This window comes from Acanthopagrus latus, chromosome 3 (assembly GCF_904848185.1).
Source record: "Acanthopagrus latus isolate v.2019 chromosome 3, fAcaLat1.1, whole genome shotgun sequence".
Classification (NCBI taxonomy): domain Eukaryota; kingdom Metazoa; phylum Chordata; class Actinopteri; order Spariformes; family Sparidae; genus Acanthopagrus; species Acanthopagrus latus.
In genome coordinates, this window is record NC_051041.1 from 3,417,048 (window position 1) to 3,433,406 (window position 16,359).

A 16,359-nucleotide genomic window follows, 5' to 3' on the forward strand; every position below is an offset into this window, starting at 1 on the left:
GATACTAACTTGGCACTGGATAAGAAGATGATGCCAAAATTGTTGTCACAGCAAAATCATGAGTTGCTATAGAGTCACCATAATATACATATACAGTACATATAAATATACAGTTACTTTGATTTTATTTTTAAAGACAGATGTAGATGCATGTTATGTGAAAATCGAGGAAATTTTTTCACCAGCATTAACTTATGACAGCTTGAAAGCAAACATGATGAAACCGTGAAATTCAGCAGATGTCAGAGGAGAGAAATGTTCACAAAATCCTTAACGTGAAAAGCCGATGACAGATGAGAGGAGGACAGATAGAAGATATAATTTGACGGTAAAAGACTGTCGATGTCTGCGATGTTTACATGAACAACCTAAATGAATCATGAATAACTTACTTTCTTGCCTTTGCTGTACCAAACAAACAACAACAAACAAGACACGTTTTGACTTGACCACAACTTTCTGTCGTGTCCATGAAACCACGGATTCAACAAAAGTGGTGATTCCAAACCTTGAAGACGAATCAAATATTGTACATACACACATGTTCACAGTTGAGCACAAACACATACCACAGATGTCTCTTGGGGTGTCTCTTTTTACCACTTGTGGCATCTACTTTCAGAGCACAAGGAGGCCAGAACCAAACAGTCTGTTCTCCAAAAAACACTCGATTCACTGTGTTCAGGAAGCTAAAATAAAAACCCAGAGCTGCCGCAGAGCATTTCCTGGACTCTCTGATTTAGTTTGAATAACCCTGCAGTGAGAAAAAACTGCGAAGTGAAGCTACAGTTTGTACAAAAAGAGGTAAATAACTCCTAACTAAGCCTTCAGGTAAAAGTCTGGGTTTATATCATTTCTACTTTGATACTTGGTCTATAACTCTTTGCTTTATGAACTTTCTTGTTGCTCTGTTCACCTTGTCTTCACTCCTTTTATTTAATTCCATATTTCCATATTTTTCTTACATCCAAGTCCAAAAAATGCTCTGTTTTCCTACGGTTTCCATATCGTAATGTGTAGGTATATAAACTGCACTAGCCTCGTTTTCCTTATGAGTGCTGATGGATAATTGCTGGATGCAGCAGCTTAGTTGATGGTTTCAGAGAATGATCACACAGCAGCCGCTCCTTCTCATTCGGCATACATCAAAGCTCACCCCTGTAGTTTCTTTTGAAAAGGCAGAACAATTTTCTTCTTTGGCAGCCTCGTATGTAAACCCATAGACAGCACGCCACCGCTGAGCTGAAGCTAAAACATGGCCATCGTGCTTTAATCGTGTCCCTTTTCTCTTTGGTTGGAATTTATTTTCCAGTAGACGTGTAATCTAAAGAAAGACGCAGTTAAATCAGGCATCTTATGGGGCCATATAGGTCCCAAAAAATCACACAACATATAAAAATAAAAGCGGCTGGCACTGGCATAAACCTGGAGAGTATCCACACTGAGGTTTATGGTAAATAGTGTACTAAAGCTCAACCAGTGTATGTGATTTAAATTATCTCAGGGCAAGACATCATGCTGCTGTCCTGACATTTGGCTATTTTCACATCAATAAATGTGTATATATAGACACATATAGATGTTTAATTTTTTTTAACTCAATTTCCTCCACTAAGGAAAGTTCTACGGTCTGTAAGATAGAAATCCAGCATTAGGGAAACCTTAGAAAAAGTTTGTGTTGAAATCACTTAATATATAAAAAACGTGATTAAACAGTAAACAAATGAGATTATTAGAATAAAATGTCCCATTACCAGACTTGGCAGCCTCCATCTACAGGTCTGAATCTGCTTGGTCAGATTGATAAAAGCTGTGTAATTATACATCAATGTATATTTGATCAACCTGCATTTACTGTCTGACCTTCTCCTGCTCGCTGCATTGCTGCACTGACACAGATGTTTAGTTTGTAATGTATACTGTACCAAGTTTATGTTTAGTCTGCTGTGATAGTTTATCTTGTATCTACACTGTAAGTGAGGTTCTGCTCCGATTCTTCTCCGAGAGGGTCTGACTTGCTTCACTCAGCATAAGTGACACAAATACATTTTATTATTGACCCATTTTTGCCATGAAGCTGATGAGACATTCACAAAATTAACTTTAATAAGGATGAGTTTAGGTTTCCACAGAAAAGAGGTTGCAAACATACCTAAAATTATCAAAACCTTAATTTATAAAATAGGACATTATACTGAAATCCCTGCGATATAGAAGCAATTATTTAAATCATTCGAATTTTAAGCTTTATTACAACCTTTTAAATTGTAGTTTTAATCTTATGATTGGTGGTGTTAATCTAATCTTGTGTAACGTAACAGCTCACCGTTGTCGATGAGAAACTATGTTTAGGACGAATTTATTACATGAAGTTTTATTCACGTTACTTAAAAGACATGTTACCCGATTTCCTTCCTCACTCTCTGATGTATCATCTCGTGTTACCTCGGAAGTTTTAGCGACAGACGACCAACTCAAGCGCATCCTTACGTTGAATAAAATCACAGATTTCTCTGTTGGAGACATTCTGGATAATGTAAGTACGAAACTCAACAAAATATGAAGGAGGATCTTGTTATTTTTGACTATTTAATGTGGAAATGTCACATATTGTGTCTTTGACTGATCCATTTTTTTCAGCCATCTTTGGTGAGTCCTTTGATCAACCGTACCAACAGATGCTCCATCCAGGAAACTAGCTTTTGTTACTCTCAAAAGTATCCCAGACATAATTATATCTGCCATCCCAATATATACAGGGTTTTTTATTGTTTTTTTAAATTATTATTTAAGGTAAAAAACTGTCATTAAGTTTTACTGTTTTCTTCCCTGTTATATCTTTTTCGATAGTATGCATGATAGTGAAGAAAGTCATCATGGGAACACCACAGAATGCAAACATGTACCCGTCCTTACTCCTTATCCCCTCAGACATCAGACAGATTTGGGTGAGGGGGGAATAAAAGGTGGTGAGGAAGAGTGAGTGGTATCGAGCATCAGGGGGTGATTATGGTTAATTACTACTCTCTGTATGTGCAGTCTGAGTTCAAAGAAAGTGACTAACCATGGGCTGTGTGACTGCAGAGCAACATTTACAAGGCAGACGGCTGAGCGGGGGGGAAACCCTTCACATATAGAAGATGATGCTGTCGGGTGTTTATGACAGGTGGGGATATTAAAGCAACTTTGAAATTATGAAAGGAATTTCTCCTGAAGATAAAGTTGGTTAAAGTTTATGTCCCAGTGGTTTTATAGCTTCTCAGCTGAGGGAAGAATGTGGTTTTCATAATGTTTTGGACTCTCACTCCAACACCAGATACAATATATTAATTTACCTGGTGTGTTTCAAATGTATAAGTATGAAAATAAGCTTGAAATATTTTAGTATTTCCAGCATCTTCATCTGGACCAGATCAGGCCCTCCTCCAGCATGGTGCCTGGGCTGACAGACAGAAGCACATGTGGGTGGTGCATAGCCAGCTGTGCAGCAGGTGAAGGTGGGGTCTTGACGATATTGATATAAACCTGAGTGTTGCGTGTTTATTGGAAATTTAATGGACTGGAAGATGTCTTAGTTAGGTGTCTTTCCACAGCGATCAACCAGGACGGCTTCAATGTAGTTTCGGCCTGAAGTCTTTGAAACAGTCGAAGTTATGGAACACCAACATACCCGTAAATATTCTTTCACTTGATAATGGTTATGATAAATTTGGACCTTAAAATGTTGAAAACAATAATTGATGTGTCCCAAAAATCCACTGATCCATAATCAATTGTTTTTTACCAACTGTTGTGTTCAGCCTAAAGTGTTTCACCATCACAAACATAGTTGTGTTTTATGTGTTTTTACGATTTTAGCTCCTGTATTTTTTTCTCGGTCCCCTTCTCTTTCTCCATGTGCACCTGAGCTGATGCTGCAAAACACGGCCACGTGGGACTGACCAATCAGAAGGAGAGGAGAGCGCCCAGGGTTGCATGGAAGGGGCGTGGTCAGTGGCGCGGACAGAACTCTGATTGGCTGGCTGGACGCTCACTCTTCTCTGCTGGCTCAGGCTGCGCGTGGTCCCGCTGGCTTTCACCGTGTACCTGAACGGTTCCTCTCGGTTTATAAAGCCAGAAGTTTCATCTTATAGAGGCAAAGACGAGTGTAGGAAGTAGAAAAGGTAAAGATGCATCCTGCCTGCCCTTCTCACGATATTACAGAGAATCAGAGGCAGTCAGAAAAAAGCTTTTACTGACATTAAACACTTACTCACAGCTCAAAAGAGAGATGCCATTGTTGTGTGTGTGGGGTGAAGTATTTGTACAGGCCTATCATTAAAAACGTTCAGTTCACACTCTCTGACGCTTCTCCATACACGTAGATCTGAGTGCGCCAAGGGCGCAATTACGCACGCCCTCTCTTTACCTCTCCCCTTTGCCATTCACTCTCTCTCTCTCTCTCTTCACACACACACATACACACACGCTCTCACTCTTCGTGGGAGTAAATGTGTAAGTAAAGAAGGGGAGAGGGAAAGAGAGAGAGAACGGAGAGAGAGCGTGATTCCAGGTCTCTCTCTGCTGCTCTCTCCACTTTGGGTACTCGTACCCAGTCTGACTCAATGGGGCTTTAGCACGAAGGGGTTAAAAGTTAAAATAAAAGATATTTATTCACCCCAAACCCCCTTTAGTGTTTAGGTTTTGTGCATTGCCATTGACAGACATAGGTAACCCATTAAGGAAAGTCTCCGGGAGAGAGGTAGCGCGGTCTCCAGAGGCGTGCCTTTTTGTCTGTTGCCTCGCAGAAGGTTCAGTCGGGTCCCTGTCGTCGGCTGGCTTTCTGTGAGAGGATAACTTCCACCGTATCCCACATTTACAGCTCAACCAGGCCGGCGAACTACTGCAACACTATGGATACTGGAGATTGTTCCGTCCGGAAGAAACGGAGACCTTGGACCATGGACTTCTCCTCCTTCGCCTTGGTTACCGTGGCACTCGCCTTGTGCCAAACGACCGTGGTTCGGGCAGGTAAGACGGAATCTCTTATTAGTACCTGCGGTGTTTATTGTGCGTTTTAACCGAGGCATGGTCAGATCATTTGGACATTTTAATTGTTTGTTTTCCGTCGCAAGTGTCCTAATTTTTCGCTGTCTTCCCGGATTTACCGTGCGTAATAATACATCTCATCCATAACTGGACACTTACGCACCTGCCATGCTTCTTTAACTTTTCTCGCAGGAATGTGTTCAACAGTAAAGACTGCACAGTGTCCATACACGGTCCACTGTTTGGGATTTTTGTGTCGATACCTGTATATTTAGAGATGTGTCTCTGCTCTCTACACTGACTCGACTTCCTAAAGCATCCCGGGCGACTTGAGTTTACGCACGGTTCATAGAGGCCTTCAAAGTGACAGAAGTTCGTTGGAAAATTCGTGAAAGGTCGAAGAGAAATGAGGAAATTTAAGTGCTGCGTCTCTGAGGGTCCTTCCACTAAAAAAGTTGTGACTTTATTGAACATTTTTTATTTCTTAAGGGGAAATTGAAATTCCGCGAGTCTTCACCTAACCTGTCCGATATTTGATGTTTCACGGTTCGTATCAGCCAATGCTCAAAAAGAAGAGATCGTTTGGCTTCAGAAAAGCATAGATGTACGTTTAAAAGTTTGTTTTTCCGCTTCTGTGAACTTAACTCCCCCGGCTGTCTCCCTCCCTCCCTCTGTGTGCGCGCAGCCTGACAGGTGTCAGCTCACCAAGCGCTGCGTAATATCAGCCGCTGAGCTCAACTCAGGTGCTTCTCGGGAATTCTGAACATTTTTCCTGAAGTTGGCTTTTCCTAAATAATCAACTTCCTTGAATTTCACCTGTAAGAATCCCGTTCGGCCTGGACAAGTTGTTGCTCACTTTACGCTCCCCACCCGCAGGGGGTCATGGGGTAGGACGGTGCAAAAAGCTGCAGCTTTTTAAAAGAAGTTTCGTTTATTTGTGCCAGTGTTTATTTATGTGTTTCACCTGAGTGTTGGCCCCTGAGTGAGCCTGACTGTAGACTTCCTCCAGGCTGCCAGCAGGCTGTGTGAGTGTTTACCACTTCAGCCTGTGCACCAGTCTCTCCATCACTGCCTCCGGTGGTCCAGGGAGGAGGGATCTGTGCATCACGTTTGTAGGACGGGACTATGAGCCTGTGGAAAGTGTGCGTTTCTAGATCAACAGATTATGTTTATATTTGTCGTCTTGATAACAAAGAAAAGTATATGGAGAAGACTGTCATCAGGGTTTAGAAAATATTTGGCTTTTTTTTCTCAGCGCACATTTGTCGGTACTGTTTTACTTTAAGGTTTCACGTCCGTGTAAAGTTTGATGCCCCCTCCTCTCCTCGATCAGCTCGTCTATAAGGAATGATCTGTATGCGCTGCAGTTCCCTGACGGACCGCTGGTCGTCTCGGGTTATTTTTAACACAGAGAATCCATTGATTCACCTGAGTCCAGTCCAGTCCAGCTCAGATCTGACTGAACACCTCTGATGGAAAGACATAAAACGGTTAAAGGCCTGTCAGAGATTAAAAACAAAAGTTAAAGTGCAGAAACACCAAGTGTAATGTTTGAATATGATGTTTTATGAGGCTCCAATGAATCTTTTACATTATTAAACTGTTCTGTGGATCTGAAGCGGGTCGGGAATTTATTTTTTATCTGTTGACTCCTGTCATATTTATTGTCATTAGAGCAGAAGAACAGTTTGACTTCATTGGCTGAAACAAACCGTGCAGATTGTGAACAGAAACACTGACGCTGGTTTAGTTTACATGAACGTTTTTGGAGAAATAAATTCGCTTCACAAGTTTCAGCCGACAGATGGATCAATGGCTCTTTATTCTTCGTTTTGGATAACTTGCGGGGACAGCTTTGCGCACCAAGGGGGCTTTTGTAACATAAATTGCCCTCCTCGGTGTATTCTTTGGCCCCGTGTCCAATTTCAGATTGCGAGAGGCGATTGCACCTTCCCGTCGTCTCCCGTGTGTATTTTGGAGGCGGAAGCCTGAGACATTTTTGCTTTTTATGAATAGGTTATTATGCGGCGGAGCAGCTCGGTCGCAGGGGTTTGGGAGTGAAAGCGTTCAGTGTCTCCGTGTCTATGTGCGCTTTGTACAGTTGTGTTTGTGTATATGCGTCTGTAAGCTATGGATGTTTTTTCCCCACTTCTGGGTGTGGAGATGTATGCCATCTGTGTGAATGTGCCTCTGTGTGCAGCTCCTCGGCCGGGCGCTGCTTCTCATCTTAAAAGACGCGTATAGAGGCGCAGTGTGCCCGGAGGTGCTCGTGTGCCTGTAGAGAAGTTGTTTTAATCATCTGACCCTGTGATAAAGTCCGAGCGGCGCAAATATTACACCCCGCTTACCTGTGGGCACGTGCCTGGTCACGCACAGGCGTGTGCACGTAGCGTCCCCGCGCGCTCACTGTGTATGTGCAGGGGTTGGCCGGACGCGCTGGACCGCCGCGTGCACGGTGCGCCTTTGCGCGCGCTCCCGTGTGCGCACTGTGGTGCAGCAGAGCAGATGTTAGTGTAAACTATAACAGCGCCCCACCCAAACTGTGAAAGACCGATTTAGAGAAGAAAGTGGTCAGAATCTTTCATGTTTATTCTCTCTTCCCTGAGAGAATGAGCGCTAGAAAAAAAAAAAGGAGGAGGGACGGATGAGGCGCAGTCATTACCCAGAGAGCAGCGGGCCTACAGAGGCATGAAAGCCGAGTTTGTTCAAAGGGAGAGAAAATCAGAGGGCAATATTTTCTTGACATGGATGTTCCTCAACCTCATTTCAAAGCAGAGCCTCCTCAAAGGGCAGTCTGTCTCTGCCTTGACTAAACATAACCCCGCTGCCTCCCTCTCTCTCTCTCCCTCTCCCTCTCTCTCTCTCTCTCTCTCTCTCCCTCTCTCTCTCTCTCCCTCTCCCTCTCTCTCTCTCCCTCTCTCTCTCTCTCTCCCTCTCTCTCTCCCTCTCTCTCTCTCTCTCTCCCTCTCTCTCTCTCTCTCCCTCTCTCTCTCTCCCTCTCCCTCTCTCCCTCTCTCTCTCTCCCTCTCTCTCTGTGAATAGAGGTCTATATGTGGTGGCAGAGGGTTTTGACAGTTCATTCCTGGGACTGTATGGAAGTAATGTGGTATTTCAGGCTCCTGCTGGTCACGTGCGACTCAGTCTGACAGCTTCAACTTTTGAATTTCCTCTGCTTTGTCATCATTTTCCCATGAGCCCTTGTGGCTCTGGTGATCCACATCCATACTCTATACGCTTGTTGTGTAGGGTAATGTGTCCAGTTTTGGATCGGCTAGTGTTGGCTAGTCAGGTGCTCTATCCCAGATGTCATCGTTGCACATATTTCCATACGCGCAGCCATCATAATGACACCAGAATGAAGAGCTTGGAGCTAAAACCAATACGATTATCAGAGTTATCAAATCATTTTTGGTGGGTTTGAATTAGCAGTTCTTGTTTTATCTCATCAATAGACTACCTTACTTCTGAAAAAATAGATTTAGTTGATGCAGAAAAACCTTGTGTCACACCAGACTGACACACACAGTCTTGTCTGGAGCTTTTAGCTGTGAAATAAATGTGTAATGTAAGTTTGCTGCATTTTGCTGCAGGAACACAGCCTGTGAGGAAAAGGCTGATCACAGAGTCAGGCCAGAAATGTTCTCCTCAAAGTGTCCTGTTAGCCTGTTAGCCTGTCATTAATGTCCTCTGGTTTAGAGACTTCTAATGATCATGGCAACTGAGTATGTAAACAGTGGCACAGGCAACACTGTGACAGCTCTGGGCTCAGTTTAAAACAGATTTGTGTGATCGGTGACTTACCATTTCTTATAATTGTGTAGGATTCCCTTTTTGTATCCTGCATTTCCGTGTGTAGCTCTGTCTTCTACACACTCGCTGGCGTACAGACAATAAGTCATCCTGCTCATACCTACTAATCAGGACTGTTGAGAGACTTGGGCATCTCTTTGGCACGGACACTGTGACTCATTCTCAGTCTCATTCCTCAACCACATTATTCAAAGTTGCATCATTTGCATGGACAGATCCGACACAGCCTTTGGGTGAAAAAAATGAAATCATGCAGAAGTCAAAGATGAGATGTTTCTGAGGCTTTGTCTCTAAACCATGACAGCTCCTCAGACTGTGAGTTTGTAAAAGCCTTTCTCAGACAAAACCACATTAGCACTGCAGACCTAAAGGAACACAGCGAGTTGAAGATAGTCGTTCCTTCTTCTTGGGTTTCATAGGTGATGATTTTGTGGTTTGTGTGTGTGTGTGTGTGGATAGTCAGGCGTCTTTCCTCCGAGGCATTCTGTTTCAGCAGAAGATGTACAAGTACGGCAGGAGAGTGTGCCAACTTTATAATGACAGACTGTCTGTATAGGATGCTATTCCTAGTCACTGTTATTTTGCTGCTTCTAGGAAGTCGGTGTAGGAGGGCGTGCAGACCAGCTGTGTGTTTTTACATGTAATGTTAATGTACATCTCTTTTCCAGACATCAGACCCGTCTTTCCATTTGAAAATAGTTTTTAAAACGCTGCTCAGACGGGGATGAGCGTCTGATCACAGGAGCGCACTTCTGACCTCTCGATGCAACTGTTGGCAGCATTAGTGCAGGAACAGACATTAGATAAAAGTACTCAGTAATTAGAGCAGAGTTTTCACATCACAACCAATAAAAAGTCCTCCTGCACTCGCTCCGCAGTGCCTCACACTTGTTTTTCCAGCTAAATCACACCTTTGAATATCTGCAGTATCTTGGGTAGGTTTCTGAAATGGGGATTTCCACACTAAAAAGGTGTCGTGAGAGACAGTGATGATGATTATGATGTAGTGCTGGCTCGCTGCTGTTACACCCGTCCCCTCTGGCTAAACTCTGAGATAGATGTACATCACTGGTCACTGTTATTGAAGATGTTTGGTTTTACATAAATGTATTGTTGCTACCTAACACTGCTCCAAATATGAGTTTGTTTAGGTCAGGTGTATTTTGGTCAACATCTTTCTCTTCCAAGTGTTTCTTTTTGTTTTCAGATATTATCTACATCTCTTTATGTTTTATCTGTGTAGCACAGACCAGTTTTTAGAGGGCAGATGATAATCTTTACACTGTTTTGTAATGAAAATGGCTCAGATTGTGTGAATTGGCAGATTTAAATCAATCAAAGTAAAATGTAATATCATCTTGATTTAATTAAAGTTACAGTGACTGTGGTGTAGTTCAGTGCAACAAGTGCTTTTCCTTTTAAAGTAGAATATGGAGACAGTGTTTTTGGACTACAATTGTAGGTCAGTGTCTTACCGCTGTGCACAGGCACATCAATGAGCCTAAGATGGGTTTCTAATTTGCGCCCATACTGTCTGTCTGTCCCATCTGATAGTAGGGAACCACTGACTGTCTCTTGGTTTGGGCCCTGTGGTCCCATGTAGGCCTTGTGGTGTCAGTATCCACCCTCTGATCCAAACTAAGACTGCGGCCACCAGCCCTGAAACCACACGAGACTCCAGCACGATACACGTTGGCAGCCTCAGTGCAGCACACACAGACTGGCACAGACCACATAATGGTACACCGGGTACAGTAGAGGACTCGGGCATATGCTGGCAGCAGCTCCTCAACGGAGGGAATGAAGAAACCACATGAGGCTGCGTCACACTAAATGTTGGCACTGCCCTATAATCCCTGCTGGATTCATTAGTGCTGATAGTCTAAAAGTAGTGCTTATAGAAGCAGGTGGGAAAAGATAAAAACAAGATAATAAAGCTCAAGATGTGATCTAGTCGGAATTTTAAAAAAAGAATACACTTGTCAAGCTGAGATGCATCGATTCTGTTTATCTATTCAGATGTACTCTTAATTTATCATCTGACTTCTTCATCACCTTTTGGTGTTTATATACCAGTTGCACGATAGAGACGTCACTTTGTTCTAGTTTTTTGCCAGGTAGATGTTGTATTTTGCATCATTAATCAAAACTCCTCATCAGCTCTTCGGCTCAGTAAGAAATAATCTGCAGCACAATGTGTGTTCTCAGCTGACTTTGGCTCTCAATTATATTATATGTTCAAATTACTGTATGCTATTCAAATGCCAAGATTTCAGGAATTCAGATTTGCTGTCCTTCAAGACTTATAGAAAAACGTGTTTCCATCTGATGGTATTATAACTCGGACATCTTTATGATCGCTCTGTATCATCACTGTCACATGATGTGACATCTACATGATAATCAACACCCCACGGACAAGCCAAGCCCTCATCTTACACCATATAAACAATGTAAAGTCTAATAACCCCCTTTTTACAGCATGGGTACTCATAATGGATTTTCTGTCTGTGTACACGAGGCATTATAAATACATCGTAACTATAGAGCACCATGATGAAAATTACAACCTGCAGCAGCTCATACACTTTGCCATCGTGGTCAGCTGGGTGGATGGGGACACAGCTGGTCATTTAGAAACAACTGGAGTTTAGTTGACATGGAATATAGATTCTGAAATTAGAAATATGTCATAAAAACAATCCCGGCTTTGTGTATTCGCTGGAGACTCAAATACTGAAACAAAAACTGTGCAACTCTGTGTGTGTGTGTGCGTGTTGGCGAGTGTGTTCGTCTGTGGTCAATATTGCACGTCCGTCTTGCTAAGAGTGTCTAACAATGTGGTGGTTGTGTAAAGGTGAGAGGTGAGGGGTCAGCGTGTCAGCTGGAGTGTGTGTCCAGTATTTAGCACAACTGTACCAGAAAAGGAAAGAGCACACGTGCACACACACACACATTCACAGTAGATACACACACACACATGTTGTTACAAAGAGCATCTAAGCAGAAAGCCCTGGAGAGGAAATCAAGATTTTCCTCTGAAGTGAACTGAGACTCACACACTTGTCACCTCACAGAAGTCAGAGGGCTGACCAGATGATTGTGTGTGTGTGTGTGTGTGTGTGTGTGTGTGTGTGTGTGTGTGTGTGTGTGTGTGTGTGTGTGTGTGTGTGTGTGTGTGCGCGATATACTCATGTTTAAACACAGAAACATACGTTTAACACGTATCAACCAGCACTGTCTTTGACTCTGTGCATGCTGGAATAGGCCCGAGCCTACAGTTACAGATAATGGATGCAGGGATGGAATTTGTGAGGATTATGATGATTGTATGTTTCCCCTCAGACGAGTCCTTTATTCCTGTTATTTCATTAATTTGGGGTTGTGTAATGTTTCACAGTGGCTTTAAGAGAAATCCAGGAAGATGGATTCCTTTACTGTGCAAACTGTCTTGACTAATGACTCCGGTGTGTTGTGTGCATACAGCATCTAATCTGTGTGTGCAGCTGCTCTCCGATCAGACAGAAGCAGAACTGGAAGAAGTTCTACAATTTTATATTTGGGTAAAAGTCAATAGCACATAAATATCCCGTATGAAGGAAAAGTCATGCATTGAAATTTGCACTTAAGTAAGTATGACCAAGTAAAGTACTAAAAGTAAAAGTATTCAATATTCAGAATAATGTATATTGTATATTAGGATTATGTTTATCTGCTTGGTAGCCTGTGAATTTCTTCCTGGGGATCAATTAAGTTTTATGTTGTTATATTTTACATATTAAACTTAATCTGCAGTGTAACTTGTGGTAGGAGTGTAATACGAGCAGTATTTGCTTCAGAAATATACTGCAGTAGAAGTTTAAAGTAGTAGACAATAGAAATCCTCAAGTACAAGTACCTGAAAATTGTATCCAAGTATTGTGGTGGAGTTGATGTACTTAGTTACTTTCCATCTCCGGACAGCAGTTCTGTTAGTCAGGTCGTTTCAGCTGTCAGCTGACCAAACATACACACTCTGCTTGATAGTTACATGTTAAGTGAGCATTAGCATTGTTTGTTCTTCACTCCTGCCAGCCTGTTTGTTTGTATAGTGTGTGTGTGTGTGTGTGTGTGTGTGTGTGTGTGTGTGTGTGTGTGTGTGTGTGTGTGTGTGTGTGTGTGTGTGTGTGTGCACTGTAGTTGGTGAACAGTGGCAACTGTCACCAAGTTCATTAAATCTGTTTTAGCTCCATCTAGTGGCGAGTGAGTGGAACTGCAGTAATTCACACCGCTGTTTTACCAGCGCACCACCTCACCATACAGTGTGACTGCCTACCTGGGCATTCCAGATGTTTTCTATCAGCGATCGGTCGTGGATCTGTGGAGCTGAATGTGTTGGAGTCTAACAGTGATAGGATTGTTTTAGTCCTCAGGCGCCTGTTGATGAAATACATCCACCTCATAGTACAGTGCTCCATTATACACTAAACAGCTTGTCATTATATCAGATGATGTTTACACCAGTCTCAGTGATTTACATGTTCCCTGGGTGACAGGATTAAACATCTGGCTGATAGGAATCAGAAAAGACAACCTGAGAAATGATCCTGTGACTGAGCTTCCTCAGTATTATAAAGTTTTTAGATTCAGTGTATTCAGCAACCTCTGGTGGAAGAGTTATAGTCGTTAAGATACTGTGTTAATGTTATCTGTGCGACGTCTACTGGAAATGGCCTTTTTATTTCACCTCCTGCGGCTGTCAGGAGCGATGACTGTACAGGCTACTGTAATCTTTACCTACAGCGCCGGTAGTAACTGCCCTCACGTGCCAGGGAGCCCTGTTTCCTGTCTTAATGACAGCAGTGTAATTGGTCTACATTTACACCAAAGAGTTGCAGCCATCTGTGAGCGCTTATGGTAAGAAGGGCCGATGGAGCGGGAAGTCCGAGAAGAAAGAAAGTAAAGAGAGAGAGTTTGTGCCCCCCTGGCTTTCTGTTTTCCTACCTTGTCTAGTTTCATATTTGTCTCTCCTCGTGTCGCGAGGTGTGTCGGTTCAGTTTTCCCTGCTGGTACTGTGTAAGTGTGTACCTCTGTGGCCCTGTGTGTTATTTTTGTGGGTGTGTTTTTGTCGTGATTGTGGTCCTCAAGGCAGGAAGGGCCCCAGCTGCAGATGTGAGCTGGGCAGGCAGCGGGAGAACAGAGCGGCACATTGTACTGGGTGTACTGGGGGAGCTCGGGCTGCAATCTGATCCAGTATCCTGCCATCACAGAACCACGCTGTCTACTGTCACTGCCTGACCCCCCAAAACACACACTCACTCACACACTCCACCTTCGCCTGAACTTCTCTCTCGCTCCTTCATCCTTTCATTGCTCATATCATCGTTCTGACTCTCTCTCATTCCTGGCATTCCTGTGCAGATCCCAAAAAATCTTGACAGGTATATAAAATTTAATGCCCCCCAGTTCTTGGAAAGGGTTATTTGATATGATTGGAAAACAGAAGTTTCACCTTCATCTCTGATTTTAGGACTTTTTATGGAATAAGTTTAACCACTCAACAAACAGTTCAGTCAAGACTTTGACATCTGAAACAAGTGAAATGAGGATACATACATTTCTTCACCCCCGTGTGTTTTCATCTCTATTTTAATGTCAAACTTTCACTAATTCATTTCCCTTCTATTCATTTCCTCCTTCAAGGAGCTGCTGGAAGTTTCTGTTTTTAAACCGTTAATGAAGCATCACAATACCAATTAATCTAACTCGTGCCTTCTCTTCCTCCCCCCCACCATCCCTCCATCATTCCCTCTCACCTCTCATCCCCCCTTATTCTTCCTCTCCCTGGTGTAGAGTGACGTTTATGGGTTGTGGTCTAGACGCCCTGAGGCAGTATTAACACACCATTTGCTCTGTCAGAATAAATATTTCCATCTGTGGGCCTGTTTGAATAACTGTTAACTCTGACACACTGGGTGTCACCTAAACACAAGCAGCACTGATGGGATCAGTGTGATTGTAGGACAAACACGAGGAAACTTCACATTAGAGGCCAATATAAATCATCCTAAGTGGCTGCACTTTACAGCTTTATAATGCAATGTTATAGTTTTTTCAGATTCATAATTAATTCAGTGATATGAGTCTTTGGCTGTCTATTTATTAACGTCACCCAGAGTGTTGCCTGGTGCATTACTGTCACACTGGAGTCGAATAAGAGTGGTGTGTAACTGCATCCTTTGGTGGTTTCGCTCTTAAATGCTCTACATTGTACTCGTACTTTGTGCTAATTTTGCAGCAGCGGCCCAAGAGGTGATGGACTTCTGCATTATGCTAGTTTTCAAGCATGCTGAGGTGCTCATGATTGATAGTTTCTGCTTAAATCTGGTGCTTTTTAAAATATCCTGGAAATTGAAACTAAAAAAAAATAACCTTTGAATGAAAAATGAAAACAAACACACAGGCTGCATCAAAGGCTCTGTTGTTATCTTTTCATCAGCGCTGTAGTTTTCACAGGAGCAATGCATCACTGCCACCAGAGGTTTATTATGAGAACTGCCCCATCAGAGCTGGCTGTAACTGTATTTAATTGGCTGTTAACAGCAAAGTTAGCTCCCTGGTGCACCTCAAATACAGGAAGGCCAGCCAAGACTGAGGGAGGATAACTGCTGTTAGGAAAATGATGTTGAGAACTTTAACTTTATAGCTGCCCCACTTCAGAACCATCAAGAACTGTCAACGGAAGACTTTATAATTATGTTTGATTTGCATTCTCAGACATCTAAATATTGTGTGTGCAAGCCTTCTGTTTTTAATCCTTGGCAGAATTCATGTCAAGCATGTTCGGCATTCCATCTTGAATTTGGCAGCACGATTCACAGCAGCTCAGCATGTTGGGAGGACTTACATCAGTGAATGCTGTCTCATGATATGGACATGTATGAAACAACTGAGAGTAAGACTGAGCCTAACCTTCGACCTCTGTCAATGATAGTGTTCCTATAGAAATCAACAGTGTGCTGCTGTTTCAACAGGAATCCAATAAACAAACCATTTCATTTAATCTTCTGCAACAAGACAGTACAAGTCACCCATGTGAGTAATTACGACATCTGTCCTGTTTAAAGATTCGACATCTACCGTGGTGAAATAAGTGCTGACATGAACGTCAGACTGACTGTAAATCATGTTTTAGATTATCAGGTAAACAGTCAGAGTCTAGAGGACAAAGAGAAATAGACAGAATGTGTGTAGCATAATTGTGACTTTCCCTCCCTCTTCCACTGTAATTTTCTACTTTTGGCTTATAGCGCAGTATTTATTGTAGCATGGTAACCACCCGTGCTACAGTGAATACTAATAGAGAATAAAAAAACTTTGAATTCCAGTTAGAGTTAGAAACATGCCTGTCAGCTGAAATACTCAGACTGACACAGTGCCTTTGAGCAATGCGAGAAAGCCAACAAGGCAAACCACAGTGCAGACTGAAGGTGGAGAAACAGACTGGTTGACCTCAGTGTGTGAAAGTGGAGTCAGGATGCG

At 42.7% G+C, this 16,359-nt stretch overlaps 1 protein-coding gene across 6 annotated transcripts in view; it reads left to right on the top strand.

Annotated features, from left to right (window-relative positions):
- The first annotated feature begins 2,488 nt into the window (after nt 1-2,488).
- The window catches only part of col11a2 (collagen, type XI, alpha 2), a 44,470-nt gene continuing 30,599 nt past the window's right edge, over nt 2,489-16,359 (top strand). For 2 of the 6 annotated variants that reach the window (XM_037089314.1, XM_037089321.1), the window contains exon 1: nt 4,510-5,010. In XM_037089314.1, the coding sequence (XP_036945209.1) occupies nt 4,893-5,010 (118 nt within the window). In that variant the 5' untranslated portion in view covers nt 4,510-4,892. Of the gene's footprint in view, nt 2,537-2,850; nt 3,167-3,385; nt 3,673-3,858; nt 4,164-4,509; nt 5,011-16,359 lie in introns of those variants that run through there. The other 4 variants (XM_037089337.1, XM_037089342.1, XM_037089305.1 and 1 more) reach the window with 3 other exon arrangements.